This window comes from Macaca thibetana, chromosome 20 (genome assembly GCF_024542745.1).
Source record: "Macaca thibetana thibetana isolate TM-01 chromosome 20, ASM2454274v1, whole genome shotgun sequence".
Lineage (NCBI taxonomy): Eukaryota > Metazoa > Chordata > Mammalia > Primates > Cercopithecidae > Macaca > Macaca thibetana.
Window position 1 is genome coordinate 72,589,623 of NC_065597.1, and position 18,707 is coordinate 72,608,329.

The following is an 18,707-nucleotide window of genomic DNA, read 5'->3' on the forward strand; positions in this document are numbered from 1 at the left end:
CTGGAGGCCCCTCACGGGAGCAGATGGCAAGGGCGCCCAGGTACCTGCCTTGCTGTCCTTTTACTTCCTATCCCCACCCCAGTCTTGAGATTCCCTCCTCTCCATTCTTTCCCACAAATCTCTATCATGTTCTTCTCACTCTCTTGAGTGTGAAAAATGTAGAATTTCCATGTTTTCATCTCATTCTTTTAAATATTGTGTTTTTGTGGCCGGGTGCGGTGGCTCATGCCTGTGATCCCAGCACTTTGGGAGGCCAAGGAGAGCAGATCACCTGAGTTCAGGAGTTTGAGACCAGCCTGACCAACTGGATAAACCCCATCTCTACTAAAAATATATATATAAAATACAAAATTAGCCAGGTGTGGTGGCGCATGCCTGTAATCCCAGCTACTCAGGAGGATGAGGCAGGAGAATCACTTGAACCCAGGAGGCAGAGGTTGCAGTGAGCCAAGATCACACCATTGCACTCCAGCCTGGGCAACAAGAGTGAAACTCCATCTCAAAAAAAAAAAAAATTCTGTTTTTGCGAATGCTTTATACTGTTTTGTTGTTGTTGTTGTTGTTTTAAGAAACCAATTAAGGATAAGAACCAGGGCTCCTTAGACAAATGGCCAGTTCTAGGACTCTGGTAAGAAATGTGAGATGAGGCCGGGCGCAGTGGCTCAAGCCTGTAATCCCAGCACTTTGGGAGGCCGAGACGGGCGGATCACGAGGTCAGGAGATCGAGACCATCCTGACTAACACAGTGAAACCCCGTCTCTATTAAAAATACAAAAAAACTTAGCCGGGCGAGGTGGCAGGCGCCTGTAGTCCCAGCTACTCGGGAGGCTGAGGCAGGAGAATGGCGTAAACCCGGGAGGCGGAGCTTGCAGTGAGCTGAGATCCGGCCACTGCACTCCAGCCTGGGTGACAGAGCGAGACTCCATCAAAAAAAAAAAAAAAAAAAAAAAAAAAAAAAAAAAAAAACAAGAAATGTGAGATGAGCCTGGAGAATCTAGTGGTACCAGGAAGGACAGGAATGCTAAACAAAACAAAAAAAAAGTTAGTGACAGGGCAAGTTTTCATTTATTTTTATTTATTTATTTATTTATTAATCATTATTATTATTTTGAAATGGAGTCTCATTCTGTCGCCCAGTCTGGAGTGCAGTAGTGCAGTCTCCAATCTCGGCTCACTGCAACCTCCGCCTCCCAGGTTCAAGTGATTCTACTGCCTCAGTCCCCCAAGTAGCTGGGATTATAGGTACCCACCACCATGCCCAGCTAATTTTTGTGTTTTTAGTAGAGATGGGGTTTCACCAGGTTGGCCAGGCTGGTCTCAAACTCCTGACCTTAGGTGATCCACCCGCCTCAGGCTCCCAAAGTACTGGGATTACAGGCGTGAGCCACCGTGCCCAGACACCCAGCTAATTTTTCAAAAATTTTTGTAGTGACGAGGTCTCACTGTGTTGCTCAGGTTGATCTCAAACTCCTGGGCTCAAGCGATTTTCCCGCCTCTCAGAATGCTGGGATTACAGGTGTGGGCCACTATACCCAGACCTACTTCCTTCTTAATAATATATTTCTAAGTAATAACAGAATTGCCCAAATGAGCATCCTACAAGCAGTTGGCTCTGTGGAAACTCTGTTATGTCTCGGGGGTGCCCAGTGCCCTGGCTTTCCCTGCAGTACACAATTCTGCACTTGCAAAGGGGAGTGCCCCAAACAGGGAACTCTCTGCAGGTCTTGCTGGAATCAATATGTAAATACTAGAGAGGGATGTACTGCCACTCTTTAAGCAGTCACCTTGAAGATTGCTACTGGCAATAGAGCTTTCAGAGAGAATGACAAAGCAGAAAGTTCAAGGTCCTTTGAGAAGGAACTGACATGCAAATATTTTATGTTGTGTGTTTGTTTGTTTTTTCTTCTTAGAAACAGAGTCTTGATATTTGCTCCGTCTGGACTCCGACTTCTGGGCTCAAGTGAGCCAATGGCTCAGCCTCTCACGAAACTGGGACTACAGATGTGAGCCATTGCACCCAGCTTATCCTGGGAGTTATTCAGAATCATATGCTTTGGCACTACCTTGCAGTAAGAAAACTAAGGTGCTTAACCAGTTAGAAGGGCCTCGCTCCTTATAGGGGTTTCAGAGCAGGGCCAAGATGGTCCTGAACAAGCCATGCTGGGACCACCCCCAGGACAAACCATGGAGGTAGGTTCAACACTCTCTCTCTCTTTTTTTGTGGCCTGTATAGGGACCAAAATACTTTCCCAGCGCTGTGCAGTCTTTGCAGCTGGGACATGGTTCTCTGTGTGTGTGTGTGTGTGTGTGTGTGTGTGTGTGTGTGTGTGTGTGTGTGTGTGTTTGAGACAGGGTCTGGCTCTGTCATCCAGACTGGAGTGCAGTGGTGTGATCATGGCTCACTGCAGCCTCAACCACCTGTGCTCAAGTGATAGTCCTGCCTCAGCCTCCTAAGTAGCTGGGACTACAGGCATGCACCACCATGTCCAGCTAATTTTAAAATATTTGTAGAGATCTCACTGTGTTGCCCAGGCTGGTCTCAAACTCCTAGGCTCAAGTGATCTTTCAACCTCAGCCTCCCAAAGTGCTGGGATTAGAGGTGTGAGCCACTGCACTGGCCTGGACTGTGGTTCTGAGTGCTCACCCTCCCAAATCCCAAATCAACAAAAATTCTACTGACTGGGAGTGACCTACCTTCTGGGCAGGTCTTTTTTTTTTTTTTTTTTTTTTTTTTTTTTTTTTTTTTTTTTTTTTTTTTTGAGACGGAGTCTCGCTCTGCCGCCCAGGCTGGAGTGCAGTGGCCGGATCTCAGCTCACTGCAAGCTCCGCCTCCCGGGTTCACGCCATTCTCCCGCCTCAGCCTCCCGAGTAGCTGGGACTACAGGCGCCCGCCACCGCGCCCGGCTAGTTTTTTGTATTTTTTAGTAGAGACGGGGTTTCACCGTGTTAGCCAGGATGGTCTCGATCTCCTGACCTCGTGATCCGCCCGTCTCGGCCTCCCAAAGTGCTGGGATTACAGGCTTGAGCCACCGCGCCCGGCTTTTTTTTTTTTTTTTTTTGAGACAGAGTCTCGTTCTGTCACCAGGCTGGCGTGCAGTGGTGCCATCTCAGCTCACTACTATCTCCGCCTCCTGGGTTCAAGCAATTCTCCTGCCTCAGCCTCCCGAGCAGCTGTGACTACAGGCGCCCGCCACCACGCCCAGCTAATTTTTGTATTTTTAATAGAGACAGGGGTTTCACCATGTTGGCCAGGCTGGTCTTGAACTCCTGGCCTCAGGTCATCCACCTGCCTTGGCCTCTCAAAGTGCTGGGATTACAAGAGTGAGCCACCGTGCCCGACCTTGCCGGGCCTTTAAAATAATAAATTTGCTGCAAATCAAGCTGCCTCGGCTCATTTTCTCCCTTCCCCGGTGTCGCCTGGGGCTCCTTCCTCATTTCCCATCTCCCCTTCTTCCTTGCAGAGGTTTTGGACTCCTAATTATTTCAGCAAGCAGCTGTGTTCTCCTAAGAGACCCCAGTTCCCTGCACTTCGCCTATTGTTATTCTTCCTCCGCCCTCCAGCAGCCACAATAGTCTTTCTCCGCAGGAAACACGGCAACTCTGAGGTCCCAGAACCGCCCCAAAGCCACAGATGGCTATTGAGTGCTTTAAATGGGGCGAGGCGGAGCTCAGATGTGCTCTCACTGTAAAATGCACACTGGATTTTGAAGACTTTTATGAGAAAAAAGAATGTGCAGCAAGTCATTAACAATTTTCTGTGTTTGTTGAAATAATAACATTTTGGATATAACGAGTTAACTAAATCGTATTATTAAAATTAATTGCTGGCCAGGCGCGGTGGCTCAGGCCTGTAATCCCGGCACTTTGGGAGGCCGGGGCAGGCGGATCAACTGAGGTTGGGAGTTTGCGACCAGCCTGACCAATATGGAGAAACCCCTGTCTCTACTAAAAATACAAAATTAGTCAGGTGTGGTGGTGCATGCCTGTAATCCCAGCTACTCAGAAGGCTGAGGCAGGAGAATTGTTTGAACCCAGGAGGTGGAGGTTGTGGTGAGCCGAGATCAGGCCATCGCACTCCAGCCTGGGCAACAAGAGCGAAAATCCGTCTCTCAAAAAAAAAAAAAAAAAAAAATTAATTGCACCTGTTTCCTTTTACCTCTTTAATTGTGGCTACCAGAAAATTTAAAATTGCGGCTGTGGGTGGCACCACACTTCTCTTGGAGGACAATACTCCAAAGGTTCCCCCTCCCACTCGGCACACTTCACCCCAACCCTGTAGGGACCACACTCTCTTTAGCGCCCCCTAGTTTCAGGTACGGATTCATACACGTTTATTATCTTTTAAGGTCTCAGTGCTGTTGCAAACCTTCTCTTCTGCAACCCTCTCCTGCAATTCATCTGGCAGGTAGGATCATCGTTCATGCATTACAGAGGAGGCAGTGATGGTTTTCATATGAAAAGTGAGTTCGCCAAGGACACATGCAGCAGGGCTGTGGAGGGCCTAGGGCTAGAAGCTCAGTCTGTCTCCTTTTACATCCCTCGCTTATTTCCAGAGCTGTTCCTACAGCTGAAAAGCACCACTCCCCCTGCACACCCTGGCAGATGACCAGATTAGATGTCACTGGCAGCCTGAACGTCAACAGACACCCAGCATCTTTCTGAAGCAACCATAAGCCATTCGAGGAAACATGCACAGGGTCCTGCTTGTCCTGGTCTTGTCCCCAGTGCCCAGGGCAGTGAGAGCAGCTCTGCCCGGAGGCCAGTCCATGAGGCTCCCTCAGTGGCCTCAGAACTCGGAGTATACACGTGCAGTCCTTACCTCCCAAAGATAAAACCTCCCACTTTGCTCTTCACCTATTTCAGACTGCTGTCCCATATATGGTCACCAGAGACATATGAGAACAACTACAGATAGCCCCAAACTGAAAACTGCCCACTGTCTACCCATAGTAGAATGAATAACTGATGTAATGAGGAAAATCATTCAGCAATGAGAGGGAAAGAACGCTCGATGGCATGGAGTCCCAGCTGTAGTCCCAGCTCCTTGGTAGACCAAGGTGGGAGGATCACTTGAACCCAGGAGTTTGAGTCCAGCCTGGGAGATATAGCAAGACCTTGTCTCTAACAAAATAAAATAAAATAAAATAAGTGGAATTGGGAGAATTACAATTTTAAAAGAAACAAAAATTTTTAGTAGAGATGGGGTTTCACCATGTTGTCCAGGCGAGTCTTGAACTCCTGACCTCAGTTGATCAAAGAGGCTGAGTGCAGTGGCTCATGCCTGTAATCCCAGCACTTTGGGAGGCCAAGGCAGGTGGATCACCTGAGGTCAGGAGTTCAAGACTAGCCTGGCCAACATGGTGAAACCCCATCTCTACAAAACATACAAAAAAAAAAAAAAAAAAAAAAATTAACCGGGTGTGATGAGAGAGTCTCCACGCCTCTCGCTTCCCAGCCTCTAGTGGTTGCCTGGTCCGGCCAAGGCCACACCCGCTCCGGCGCTACAGCACCCCACCCCCGCCCCGGACACGCCCCCTCCTGCCCTACAGAACCCCGCCCCGCCCCTTGGCCTTCGGGCCCACTTCCCTGGGGGCGGGTTTTTCTGGCCCTGCCATTGGACAAATTGTGGTGTGGGAGGAGCCCGCGACTGGAAGCGCGAGGCGCTGGACGCGGGGAATGCAGAGCAGACCAAGGAGAAAGACCGTCGTGCGCAGGGAGCTACTAGACAACTGAAATAACTGAAATAAGAACAGGATGAGCTCAGATGTTAAGTGCAGGAAAACAAAGACCCGGCAGATGAGCCAGTCAGGCTGGTCCAGGCCCCAACAGACCGAGGGGTCTAGGCCGGGGAAACGGCCAACACCTGAGAGGTGGTCCTGACTCCCCGCGGGCTCTGAACGCTCAGTAAGGCACGAGCTGCAGCCAAGGGCACAACCCAAGAAGGCACTTTAAGCACAGGGAAGGAATTGGTTTGGGCCCAAACGCTGTTGGTGAGGTCACTTCCCTCCTGGGGAGCCCTTGCTTCGTCATCGGTAAAGTTGGGACAAAACCACCTGGCAGGACTCGGAGGACTTTAGGTGACCGTGTAGATGGAGCAGCCTCTGCCCCACCACATCCTCCTGTTCCATTTTTTCCTAGCACCGTCGCTGCTCCTTTGCCTTAAAATGTAAGACCCTGAGAGCAGGGCCTTATTCCTCCAGTTTCTCTCTGGGTCCTTAGCCCCTGCTTTGTAACAGTGCCTGGCACACAGGAGGCCATTGCAAAGAGTAGTCACGTGAATGAAAAGCCTAGCAAAGAAACCAGCACACTGGGCATTTAAAAATGTCAGCTCTTAGCCCAAAAGAAAGATGGGCAGACCTGCAAGGGGCACCAGGCCAGTCTTCATTTGGGAGGTGGTAGTTCTGGCTTGGGGGATGGTTACACTCTCACACATGCTGGGATTGAAATCTGGATTTCTCACTTTGTCTTCATGTCCCTGGCCCCGCCCTCTTCCCATCCCGCTCCCAAACTGGGAGCTTAAGGGTTAACTCTAGGAAGCCCCTCATCACCTGGATGGGATGGGACTGGGGCAAGGAACTTCCTGTTCCATTTTCCCAGAGCCCTTCCCTAGGCTGGCGGAGGCTGGCTTTGGCCCTGGAGTCCTCAGAGAACCCCCCTAGCATCTCTGCCTGTGTAGTGGGGACTCGGAGTGGTGAGTTGGAGGGAGGCCGGGGTGCAGGCTGCCAGAACGGGTGCTAGGAGTTCACAGCAGCTTGGAGAGAGCAGGGGAGGCTCCAGACCTTGGTGCTGGGGTGGGGGCTGGAAGAGCCTTGGGAGGATGTAGAGGGTCTGCTGGGGAGCCTTGTGTCAGCCAGCTTGGTGGACCTGTTGCGATGGGGGCGTTGGGGAGGAGGGAGATCGCAGAACTTCCTGTGACATTGAAGAAGGCTGGCTTCACATGCTCCCAGGTGGACTGATGGGCCTTGTCCACTCAGCCCAGCACACAGAGGGAAGCCCACCAACAAACAACAAATCAGGCAGCTGCCAACTATGTCCAGGGAGAAAGGGGGTGTTCCTGGCCGCGGACCCCACCTTTGCCCCCTTCCCCAACTCTGGGCTCTCACATGACCTGGATGGGTCTCGTGGCAGCACCTCCACTCTGGGCTCCAAATTAAGCTGGTCAAATGTTGGATGGTGGCTGTAGAGCCTCCGCCTGCTTCCCTACCCAGCCCACCCCCAACAGAGGTGCATATTAACAGAGCTTTTGTCCTGGAGATCTGGGGGGAGGGAGAAATTCTCTGAAGCCAACTTGTCTCGAATTCCACCTCTTTGAAACCTTTTGGAGAGACCTCACCTGGAGATTCCGGCCTCCCTGTGTGGCTCGGCCTGAGGGCTGAAATTTGGAATCCTCTTATTTTTTTTCTGTTTCATGCTGTGATATTTCGGTTAAGGCTAGAAAAATGGCACAGAGCAGGTGGAGATCAGTGCCTTTTCTGTTTGAGAGCTTTGGCACTGTGTTCTAGACCTGCGTTCTCAGCCTAAAGCAAATCTTGGCTCCATCTGGTGTGACCCTGAGCACGTCACCAAGTGCAACTTTGCACTTCGCAAAGGGAGAAATGATTATTTAGTGCATGGGCTGGACCGGGATGAAATGAGCCTAATCGCTGGACGCTCAGTACCTGCCCGCTTCTCCTGCAGGGCAGTGGATGAGCAGTGATTGGTTTTCTTGTTATTTTGTGCATGCTACTAAAAACCAGTGAAACACAATCCCATTTTCTCTCCCCTCCCCCTCACTTTTTTTTCTTTTTTTTTTTTTTTTTTTTTTTTTTTTGAGACAGGGTCTTCCCCTTTTATCCAGGCTGGTGTGCAGTGGCGCGAACATGTCTCACTATAGCTTTGACCTCCCGGGTTCAAGCGATCCTTCTGCCTCGGTCACCCAAAATGCTGGGATTATAGGCATGAGCCATCGCATCCGGCCTCACAACACCATTTTTCTGATCACTTATCACAGACCTTTTCTGCCCTAGACGTTGTTATGTGCTTTCCTTTGAGATGGCCAGAATCATTGCCATTTCCTAATTTCTGCTAATAGACATTGAAGTAACTTCAAGTGCTGGATGAACACTCGTTGAACTAGTCACAGCTCCTACTCCCAGGCCAGGCAGAGAAATACACTCATCTGTGATTGAGGCACTGCATCGCCCTAGTGGGGAGAGACGGGTTGAGGGGGATGGGGGCTGCCTGGAGTGGATGCCAGAGGTCAGGAAAGCATAGTTCTAGCTTGGGGGTTGTTACACTCTCACACGTGCAGGGGTTGAAATCTGAATTTCTCACTTTGTCTTCATTTATCTGGCCCCACCCTGTCCCCATCCGGCTCCCAAACTGGGAGCTTAAGGGTTAACGCTAGGAAGCATCTCAACACCTGGATGGGATGGGACTGGGGCAGGGAACTTCCCAGTTTTGTCGGAGTCCTTCCCCAGGTAGCTGAGGTTGGGAGATGGAGGGGAGATGTAGTGGGGTGAGGGGCTTGGAAGATACCGTGTGTTTCGGGGAGGTTGGAAGAGATGGGTCATGTTCTAGCATCACCTCCCCCTCCTTCTCAGCGGCTAAGCTTAAAATCCCCCATTCTGTACCACAACACCCACCCCACCTGAGAAGGAGGTTCAGAGAACCCTCAGGCTCATATTAAGTGGGTACACCGAACTGGCCAAGGCTCTCAACTAGGCCATTGTTACCAGGGAGAGGCTGCCCAAGGCTGGGTTACCTTTTTTTTTTTTTTTTTTTTTTGAGACAGAGTCTCATTCTATCGCCCAGGCTGGAGTGTAGTGGTGCAACCTCAGCTCACTGCAACCTCTGCCTCCTAGGTTCAAGCGATTCTCCTGCCTCAGTCTCCCGAGCAGCTGGGACCACAGATGCATGCCACCATGCCCGGATAATTTTTTTTTTTTTTTTTTTTGAGATGGAGTCTCACTCTGTCGCCCAGGCTGGAGTGCAGCGGCATGATCTTGGCTCACTGCAACCTCCGCCTCCGAGGTTCAAGCAGTTCTCCTCTCTCAGCCTCCTGAGTAGCTGGGGCTACAGGTGCATGCCACCACATCCAGCTAATTTTTGTAATTTTAGCAGAGACAAGGGTTTCACCATATTGGTCAGGCTGGTCTCGAACTCCTGACCTCAGGTGATCCACCCACCTCAGCCACCCACAGTGCTGGGATTACAGGCCTGAGTCACTGCACCCGGCCACTGGGTTACCTTTTTGCTGAGCCTTAGTGTCCTCGGCTGTAGAATGGGTGATGGGTCCAACAGAACTATGAGTCACTGCTGCGGTGCCTGGTGTTGTAATCAGCAGCAATGAGAACAGTAATAGCTCGTGCTCATGGATGCCTACTGTGTGCCAGCCACTATGTGCTGGACAGTGCCCTGTGCCACTCAGGTGGGGGGAGTGGTGCTTCAGGCTTTCTTCACATCCCCCTACCTGGGGTGCCAACTGGGAGTGGAGAGTGGGAGGCTCTAGGAGAGGTTCCCTTGTATAGCCCTGAGGCTAGAGAACAGGAAGGGCAGAAAGCAGAGGGCAGGAGCCTGGGTTTCCATGTCTATAAAATGACCCCTGTCTGAAATAAAATGTAAAAAGTGCCTCAGAGATCTAACAAAAATATGAGCCTGCTCCGCTCAGAAAAGCTTCAGTCATCCAGCCTCAATTAGTTGAGCAGGACTGAACTGAATCCCCTGTGGGTGGCACTGGGCTACCAGACTAGGAAGGAGAAGCCCCACAGTCCTAGACTTGGGAGGAGGTTGGGGGAGGTTGTCAGTGCCCTCTGGTGGCGATAAATGACTTATTTTACATTTTTTATTTTTTGAGACAGGAGCTCACACTGTCGCCTAGGCTGGAGTACAGTGTTGCAGTCACAACTCACTCACCGCAGCCTCAACCTCCTGGGATCAAGCAATCTTGCCACCTCAGCCTTCCAAGTAGCTAGGACCACAGGTATACACAACCATGACTGGTTACTTTTTTTTTTTTTTTGAGACGGAGTCTGGCTCTGTCACCCAAGCTGGGGTGCAGTGGCGCGATCTCGGCTCACTGCAAGCTCCACCTCCTGGATTCACACCATTCTCCTGCCTCAGCCTCCGGAGTAGCTGGGACCACAGGCACCCACCACCACACCTGGCTAATTTTTTGTATTTTTAGTAGAGACGGGGTTTCACCGTGTTAACCAGAATGATCTCAATCTCCTGACCTTGCGATCCACCCTTCTCGGCCTCCCAAAGTGCTGGGATTACAGGCAAGAGCCACTGTGCCTGGTAAGCTAAATTTTTAATTTTTTTTTTTTTTTGAGAGGGAGTCTCGCTGTGTCGCCCCGGCTGGAGCGCAATGGCATGATCTCGGCTTACCGCAAGCTCCACCTTCTGGGTTCACGCCACTCTCCTGCCTCAGCCTCCCGAGTAGCTGGGACTACAGGCACCCGCCACCACCCCTAGCTAATTTTTTTTTTTTTTTTTTTTTTGAGACGGAGTCTCGCTCTGTCACCCAGGCTGGAGTGCTGTGGCCAGATCTCAGCTCACTGCAAGCTCCGCCTCCCGGGTTCACGCCATTCTCCTGCCTCAGCCTCCTGAGTAGCTGGGACTACAGGCGCCTGCCACCTCACCCGGCTAGTTTTTTTGTATTTTTTAGTAGAGACAGGGTTTCACCGTGTTAGCCAGGATGGTCTCGATCTCCTGACCTCGTGATCCGCCCGTCTCGGCCTCCCAAAGTGCTGGGATTACAGGCTTGAGCCACCGCGCCCGGCCTAATTTTTTGTATTTTTAGTAGAGACGGGGTTTCACCATGTTAGCCAGGATGGTCTCGATCTCCTTACCTTGTGATCTGCTTGCCTCGGCCTCCCATAGTGCTGGGATTAACAGATGTGAGCCACTGCACCCAGCCCTACATTTTTAATTTTTTTAGAGATGGGGGTCTTGCCATGTTGCCCAGGGCTGGCCTTGAACTCCTGAGGCTCAAGTGATCCTCCTGCCTAGGCCTCCCAAAGTGCTGGGGTAACAGGCGTGACTCCAGCCCCTCTAACCTTTTATTCTGAAAATTTGAAAACATCCAGAGAACTTGAAAGAGCAGTGAAATGAACATTAATATATGTATCTCATCGTCAGTCCATAAATGTGGCTGAGCCTTCAGGCCCCTTCTCCAAACTCTTCAGCGTATCCTAAGAACGCAGCCATTTCCTATATATTGCAAGACTAGACTCTCATCTCAGAAATGGGTAGTCATACTATTATCGTCTAGTATCCATCCCCACCATACTCAAAATTTTCCAACTGGCCCCAGGGTGTCTTTTAAAGCCTTTTAAAAAAAGGAATGAGGATCCAATTTAGGTTCACCCACTTGGTTGTGAGGCTTCTTTGGGCTACTCTCCAATAGCGCCTCCTACAGGCACTTACTTTTTATGACACTGAGTAACTCAGGCCAATTTCTTTGAGAGATGGTCTGACTTGTTCCATATTCCCTGCAAGGCCCTAAACATTGGAAGTTGGATCTAAAGGCCACAGTTAGGCCGGGCAGGGTGGTTCACGCCTGTAATCCCAGTACTTTGGGAGACCGAAGCGGGCGGATCACCTGAGGTCAAGAGTTCGAGACCAACCTGGCCAACATGGTGACACCCCGTCTCTACTAAAAATACAAAATTAGTGGGGTGTGGTGGCGCATACCTGTAATCCCAGCTACTTGGGAAGCTGAGGGACGAGAATCACTAGAACCCGGGAGGCGGAGGTTGCAGTGAGCCGAGATCTTGCCGTTGCACTCCAGCTTGGGCAACAAGAGTGAAATTCTATCTCAGATAAATAAATAAATAAAGGCCAGTTGGATTGAGATTAGGCATTTTTGGGCTAGGCACAGTGGCTCACACCTGTAATCCCAACACTTTGAGAGGCTGAGGCAGGTGGATCACTTGAGCCCAGGCGTTTGAGACCAGCCTGGGCAACATAATGAGACCTCATCTCAACAAAAAATAAATAAAATTAGCCCAGCGTGGTGATATGCACCTGTAGTCCCAGCTGCTCGGGAGGCTGAGGCAGGAGGATCACTTGAGCCCAGGAGATCAAGGCTGCAGTGAGCCGTGATTGCGCCACTGCACTGCAACCTTGGTGACAGAGTGAGACCCTGTCTTAAAAAAGTAAATAAATTACTTAATTAAATTAAAAATTAAATAAACAGGCTTGGTGCCAGTGGTTCACACCTTAATCCCAGCGCTTTGGGAGACTGAGGCGGGCTGATCACTTGAGGTCAGGAGTTCAAGACCATCCTGGCCAACATGGTGAAACCGTTGTGTCTACTAAAAATGCAAAAATTAGCTGGGCGTGGTGCCACAGGCCTGTAATCCCAGTTACTGTAAACCCAGGCTGAGGAACGAGAATCGCTTGAACCTGGAAGGTGGAGGCTGCAGTGAGCTGAGATGCCACTGCACTCCAGTCTGGGTGATATAGCAAGACTCCATATCAAAAAAAAAAAAAAGCTGTAAAAAACAAACATTTTTGGTGCCACGTGCTCCCAGTGGCTACATGAGGAAGAAGGGAAGGGCAGGTTGTTTCTCTTTCAGGGATGGTCACTTTAGTCACTTGGGAAAAGTGATGCAAATTTCTCTTTTTTTTTTTTTTTGAGACAGAGTCTCACTGTGTCGCCCAGGCTGGAGTGCAGTGGCGCGATCTCAGCTCACTACAAGCTCCACCTCCCTGGTTCACGCCATTCTCCTGCTTCAGCCTCCCAAATAGCTGAGACTACAGGCGCCCGCCACCAGGCCCGGCTAATTTTTTTTGTATTTTTAGTAGAGACAGGGTTTCACTGTGTTAGCCAGGATGGTCTCGATCTCCTGACCTCGTGATCCGCCTGCCTTGGCCTCCCAAAGTGATGGGATTACAGGCGTGAGCCACCATGCCCGGCCTTTTTTTTTTTGTTTTGAGACAGAGTCTAGCTCTGTTGTTCAGGCCGGAGTGCAGTGGCGTGATCTCGGTTCACTGCAAGCTCCACCTCCTGGGTTCACGCCATTCTCCTGCCTCAGCCTCCCCAGCAGCTGGGACTAAATTAGCTCCGCTAATTGTTTTGTATTTTTAGTAGAGACGGGGTTTCACCGTGTTGGCCAGGAAGGTCTCGATCTCCTGACCTTGTGATCCGCCCGCCTCGGCCTCCCGAAGTGCTGGGATTACAGGTGTGAGCCACTGCGCCCAGCCAAGTGATGCAAATTTCTAAATGCTTTAAGGAGGGATGATAATACAGAACTGTCAGTTTTCTCTGGCCTTTGCTTTGTTGGTAACCCTGAGACCGGGCGCTGCCCTGCCCTCATGAGCCATTACCCAGTGAGTAAAACTCTTCCTCTGGGTCTGCGTATTGAGTGTCTTTTAACATGGATGACCTAGGTGTGCGGCCAGCTTCCTCTCAGCAGATCCTAACCCAGGGTGTTCACCTTCGCAGGTGTGGGAAGAGAGGAGAGAGACCTGAGAGTGGGGCCGGCTGTACGGAGGCATCCCCACAGTGAAGGATGCTTGAAGAATCAATCTTGGCTGCCCTGGAGCAGGAGCAGCTGGGGGAAGTCAAGTTGGAGGAGGAGGAGGCTGCCAGCCCAGAGGACCCCAGGCGGCCAGAGTCCAGGCTGAGGCCCGAGGTGGCTCACCAGCTGTTCAGATGCTTCCAGTATCAGGAGGACATGGGGCCACGGGCATCCCTGAGCCGGCTCCGGGAGCTCTGCGGCCACTGGCTACGGCCGGCTCTGCACACCAAGAAGCAGATCCTGGAGCTGCTGGTGCTGGAGCAGTTCCTGAGTGTGCTGCCTCCGCACCTCCTGGGCCGCCTGCAGGGGCAGCCACTCAGGGATGGGGAGGAGGTGGTGCTGCTGCTGGAGGGCATCCACCGGGAGCCCAGCCACGCGGGGCCGCTGGTGAGAGGGTGGGGCAGTGGACTGAGCAGTATACAGATGATGGGGACTTGATCGCCCCAGTGAACAATCTCTGGAAACTCCACTTTCCCCCACCTGACCATTCCTCCTTCACCTCTTAACTCCTGCCCTGTCTGACTCTCACCTCGTTTCTGTCCCATGTCCCCTCGGAGTCAGAAGGACACAGGCTGCCACCCCGGGAGTCATTTAACTTGAATGTGTTTTGAACAGGATTTTAGTTGTAATGCTGGCAAGAGTTGTCCCCGAGCAGACGTCACCTTGGAGGAAAAGGGGTGTGCTTCCCAGGTCCCTAGCCACAGCCCCAAGAAGGAATTGCCTGCAGAAGAACCTTCAGTGCTGGGCCCATCGGATGAGCCTCCCCCACCCCAGCCAAGGCCTGCCAAGCCTGCTGAGCTGGGACATTGGAGACTTCCCCCAAGTTCAAAGCAGCCACTGAGCCCGGGGCCCCAGAAGACATTCCAGGCCCTGCAAGAAAGCAGTGAGGAGCCTGTGCCCTAGGAGGCCAAGGACTGGGTGTTGGGGAGCGGCCTGGATGTCTGGGGTGGGGTGAGAAGTGGGGCCTCCCCAGGTGACCGGGACAGGAGAGCGCCAAGGTGTCTTCACAGGGCCCCGATGATGTGGTGCATGTCCTTGCAGCCACATGGCAGGCAGGGCTGCCTTCTAACAGTGCTTCCTCCCCTGTTCCCCAATGCTGTTAGGCCCCCAGGGCCCCTCACCATGGCCAGAGGAGAGTTCCGGAGATCAGGAGCTGGCGGCTGTGCTGGTGAGCTGGGCCGCACCCCAGGGTGTTCTCAAGCCCCAGGAACTTCCCTACCACTGTAGTTTTAGCAAATCCATACCTTCCCTGATTCAGTGCTGGGAAGTGTTTCATTCCCCACAGGTTCCTGAGGCATGATCCTCTCTCACCAAGGGTTTCTGCTCTTGATACAGGAGTCCCTGACCTTTGAGGATGTTCCAGAGAATAAGGCGTGGCCTGCACACCCCCTGGGTAAGCAACCCTTCCGTGGAGTAGTGACCACTGATGCCTCTTTCTTTTCTTTTTCTTTTCTTGTCTTTTTTTTTTAAGAGATGGAGTCTCGCTGTGTTGCCCAGGCTAGTCTCAACTCCCGGGCTCAAGCAATCCTCCCATCTTGGCCTCCCAAAATACTAGGATTACAGGCGCGAGCCACCGTGACCGGCCAACACCGTTTCTTTGCCTGAAGTTCCAGACCCTACCTGACTTTTTGGCCTTTTTGTTTTTTGAAACAGGATGTTACTCGCCCAGACTGTGGCACAATCATGGCTCACTGCAGCCGGGAACTCCTGGGCTCAGGTAATCCTCCCACCTCAGCCTCCTGAGTAGCTGGGACTACAGGTGTGTGCCACCATGCCCAGCTAACTTTTTGTTTTGAGGTCAAATAAAGGGGCACCCTTGTTTGACCTCTATCCTCTCTACCCACCTACCAGGTTTTTTTGTTTGTTTGTTTGTTTGTTTTGAGACGGAGTCTCTCTCTGTTGCCTAGGCTGGAGTGCAGTGGCACCATCTCGGCTCACTGCAACCTCCGCCTCCCGGGTTCAAGTGATTCTCTTGCCTCAGCCTCCCGAGTGGCTGGGACCACAGGCGCACGCCACTACACCCAGCTAATTTTTTATTTTTTGTAGAGACGGGGCTTCACCATGTTGGCCGGGCTGGTCTCGAACTCACTCCTGACTTCAAGTGATTCACCCGCCTCGGCCTCCCATAGTGCTGAAATTACAGGCGTGAACCACCGTGCCTGGCCTTTCACCTACCAGCTTTGCAGGATCCTGGGTTTCTTTCCACTTCCAGGCCAATCAGGTTCTGGTGATTGATAGGGGCCCTGGGAATAGGCCTGACCATCTCTGTTTTCTCTTGTTTCCCAGGATTTGGAAGCAGAACCCCAGACAAGGAGGAATTTAAACAAGAAGAGCCCAAAGGGGCTGCCTGGCCCACTGCCATCTTAGCAGAGTCTCAAACAGATAGTCCTGGGGTGCCGGGAGAGCCTTGCGTCCAGACGCTCGGACGGGGCGCTGCGGCGAGTGGCCCTGGTGGAGATGGGTCCCTTCTTGGCGGCAGTGAAATTTTGGAGGTCAAAGTGGCTGAGGGCGTCCCCGAGCCCAATCCGGAGCTGCAGTTCATCTGCGCAGACTGCGGGGTGAGCTTCCCGCAGCTGTCTCGCCTGAAGGCTCACCAGCTGCACTCGCACCCGGCCGGGCGCTCCTTTCTGTGCCTTTGCTGCGGGAAGAGCTTCGGCCGCAGCTCCATTCTCAAGCTGCACATGCGCACTCACACGGACGAGCGGCCGCACGCCTGCCACCTGTGTGGCCACCGCTTCCGCCAGAGCTCGCACCTGAGCAAGCACCTACTGACCCACTCCTCCGAGCCGGCCTTCCTGTGCGCCGAGTGCGGCCGCGGCTTCCAGCGCCGCGCCAGCCTTGTGCAGCACCTGCTGGCGCACGCCCAGGACCAGAAGCCTCCCTGCGCTCCTGAGAGCAAGGCCGAAGCGCCACCGCTGACCGAAGTCCTGTGCTCCCACTGCGGCCAGACCTTCCAGCGCCGCTCCAGCCTTAAGCGCCACTTGCGGATCCACGCCAGGGACAAGGACCACCGGTCCTCCGAAGGCTCCGGCAGCCGCCGCCGGGACTCCGACCGGAGGCCCTTCGTGTGCAGCGACTGCGGCAAGGCCTTCCGGCGCAGCGAGCACCTGGTGGCCCACCGGAGGGTGCACACAGGCGAGCGGCCCTTCTCCTGCCAGGCCTGCGGCCGCAGCTTCACACAGAGCTCGCAGCTGGTCAGCCACCAACGGGTGCACACGGGCGAGAAGCCCTACGCCTGTCCGCAGTGTGGGAAGCGCTTCGTGCGCCGGGCCAGCCTTGCCCGCCACCTGCTGACCCACGGTGGCCCTCGGCCCCACCTCTGCACCCAGTGCGGGAAGAGTTTCGGCCAGACCCAGGATCTAGCCCGCCACCAGCGCAGCCACACTGGCGAGAAACCCTGCCGCTGTAGCGAGTGCGGCGAGGGCTTCAGCCAGAGCGCCCACCTGGCGCGCCACCAGCGCATCCACACAGGGGAAAAGCCCCACGCCTGCGACACCTGCGGCCACCGTTTCCGCAATAGCTCCAACCTGGCCCGCCACCGCCGCAGCCACACGGGCGAGCGGCCCTACAGCTGTCAGACGTGCGGTCGCAGCTTCCGGCGCAACGCGCATTTGCGGCGGCACCTGGCTACCCATGTGGAGCCAGGGCAGGAGCAGGCCGAGCCCCCGCAGGAGTGCGTGGAGTGTGGCAAGAGCTTCAGCCGCAGCTGCAATCTGCTGCGACACCTGCTGGTGCACACGGGCGCCAGGCCCTACTCCTGCACGCAATGTGGCCGCAGCTTCAGCCGCAACTCCCACCTGCTGCGCCACCTGCGCACCCACACCCGCGAGACGCTATACTAGCTTGGCCCGCCTTCCGCCAGCCGTGCCCTGCGCCACCTACCCGGGGTCCTCCACAGCGGAGGCCTGCAGGAATGTCCTTTCCTACCACACCCCACTTCCCTCTCCTTCCACTTTCATGGCTGTCCTTCCCTGCCCGAGGCATTGCTTTCCGGCCTCAGCAATGTAATTAAAACGCCCGAAGTAAAATGGCCTTCTCCAAAATGGCCCCTCTTTATTTCTTTACAAGTCCACCAAAATTCGAACTGTCAGCTGTCCCTCTGGGGCACAGGGACACAGCTGCACCTCTGGAGCAGGCTGCCTGGAAGCAGGTGGGGGGAGAGTGTTGCCACCCGAAGTGGGAGAGAAGGGGGAGATGTCAGCCTTCACAGCCAGCTGTGGGGAGGGCCAAGGAATCTGACTCTGGAATGTTTTCTCCTCTGGAGTCTGCCCTTGATCTGTGCTGTGCAGTAAGTACTCACTAGTCACATAAGACTCCTTGACTTGGCTCAGCGTGGTGCCCATGCTCCCAGCATTTTGAGAGGCTGAGGCAGGTGGATCACCTGAGGTCAGGAGTTCAAGACCAGCCTGATCAACATGGTGAAACCCCTGTCTTTACAAAAAATACAAAAATTAGCTGGGCGTGGTGGTGTGTGCCTGTAGTCCCAGCATCCTGGGAGACTGAAACAGAAGAATTGCTTGAACACGGGAGGCAGAGGTTGCAGTGAGCCTAGATCATGCCATTGCAGTCCAGCCTGGGCAACAGAGTGAGACTATGTCACCAGATGTTGCAGGAGAAATTCCTCTCGTGGAAGACCCCAGGAAAGGACATTTCAAGGAGGAGGGATCAGTCAACTGAGAGATGGAGGTTGAAGAGTTGGGAGAGGCCACATTTGAAGCATGGGAAGCCCTCCTGATGTATTGAGTGCCTACTGTGTGCCAGGGAAGGTGCTGGGTTATTGAGGGGAATAAGGGGAAGGCGGCCTGGGAAGAATGTGGGAGGGGCGTCCCAGGCAGAGGGAGTAGCAGGAAGCCAGGCCTGGGGAAGGGAGGATGCCCAGATGCAGCTGGACAGCATCTGTCCCGGAGGGGGACAAAAAAGCTCCCAATGCCTGGGGCCTGACAGGTCAGCCCTGGGATCGTGTGCAATGGGAGACCTGCAGAGGGCTCAGGAAGGGAGGGATTTCTTCTCTAGTAATAAACTCACTTCAGCTTTGGCTACTGCATGGAAATGGCTTGAGAGAGGCAAGACCAGAAACACCAGCTAGGAGGCTGCGACTGCTGTCCAGGCTGGGGGTGACAGAGTGCCTGGGGACCACAGCACAGCAGGAGGGATTTCTAGGTAAGAGGAAGCCAAGGGGGACATGAAGGGTGAGTCAAG

General features: G+C 53.2%; 1 protein-coding gene across 4 annotated transcripts; it reads left to right on the top strand.

The window, feature by feature from the left end:
* Window positions 1-6,568: 6,568 nt before the first annotated feature.
* ZSCAN10 (zinc finger and SCAN domain containing 10) lies at window positions 6,569-17,543 on the top strand. Of its 4 annotated transcripts, XM_050774263.1 has the most exons (6): window positions 6,586-6,691; window positions 13,433-13,895; window positions 14,124-14,391; window positions 14,612-14,676; window positions 14,844-14,901; window positions 15,795-17,543. In XM_050774263.1, exons 2-6 carry the CDS (start codon window positions 13,500-13,502, stop codon window positions 17,348-17,350), a joined length of 2,343 nt encoding a protein of 780 aa, XP_050630220.1. In that variant the 5' UTR covers window positions 6,586-6,691; window positions 13,433-13,499; the 3' UTR covers window positions 17,351-17,543. The 4 variants fall into 4 exon arrangements, with proteins under 4 accessions (XP_050630223.1, XP_050630220.1, XP_050630221.1 ...); XM_050774264.1 differs by lacking the exon at window positions 14,124-14,391; XM_050774265.1 differs by lacking the exon at window positions 14,124-14,391 and having other exon boundaries at window positions 13,433-13,760.
* Window positions 17,544-18,707: the final 1,164 nt, after the last annotated feature.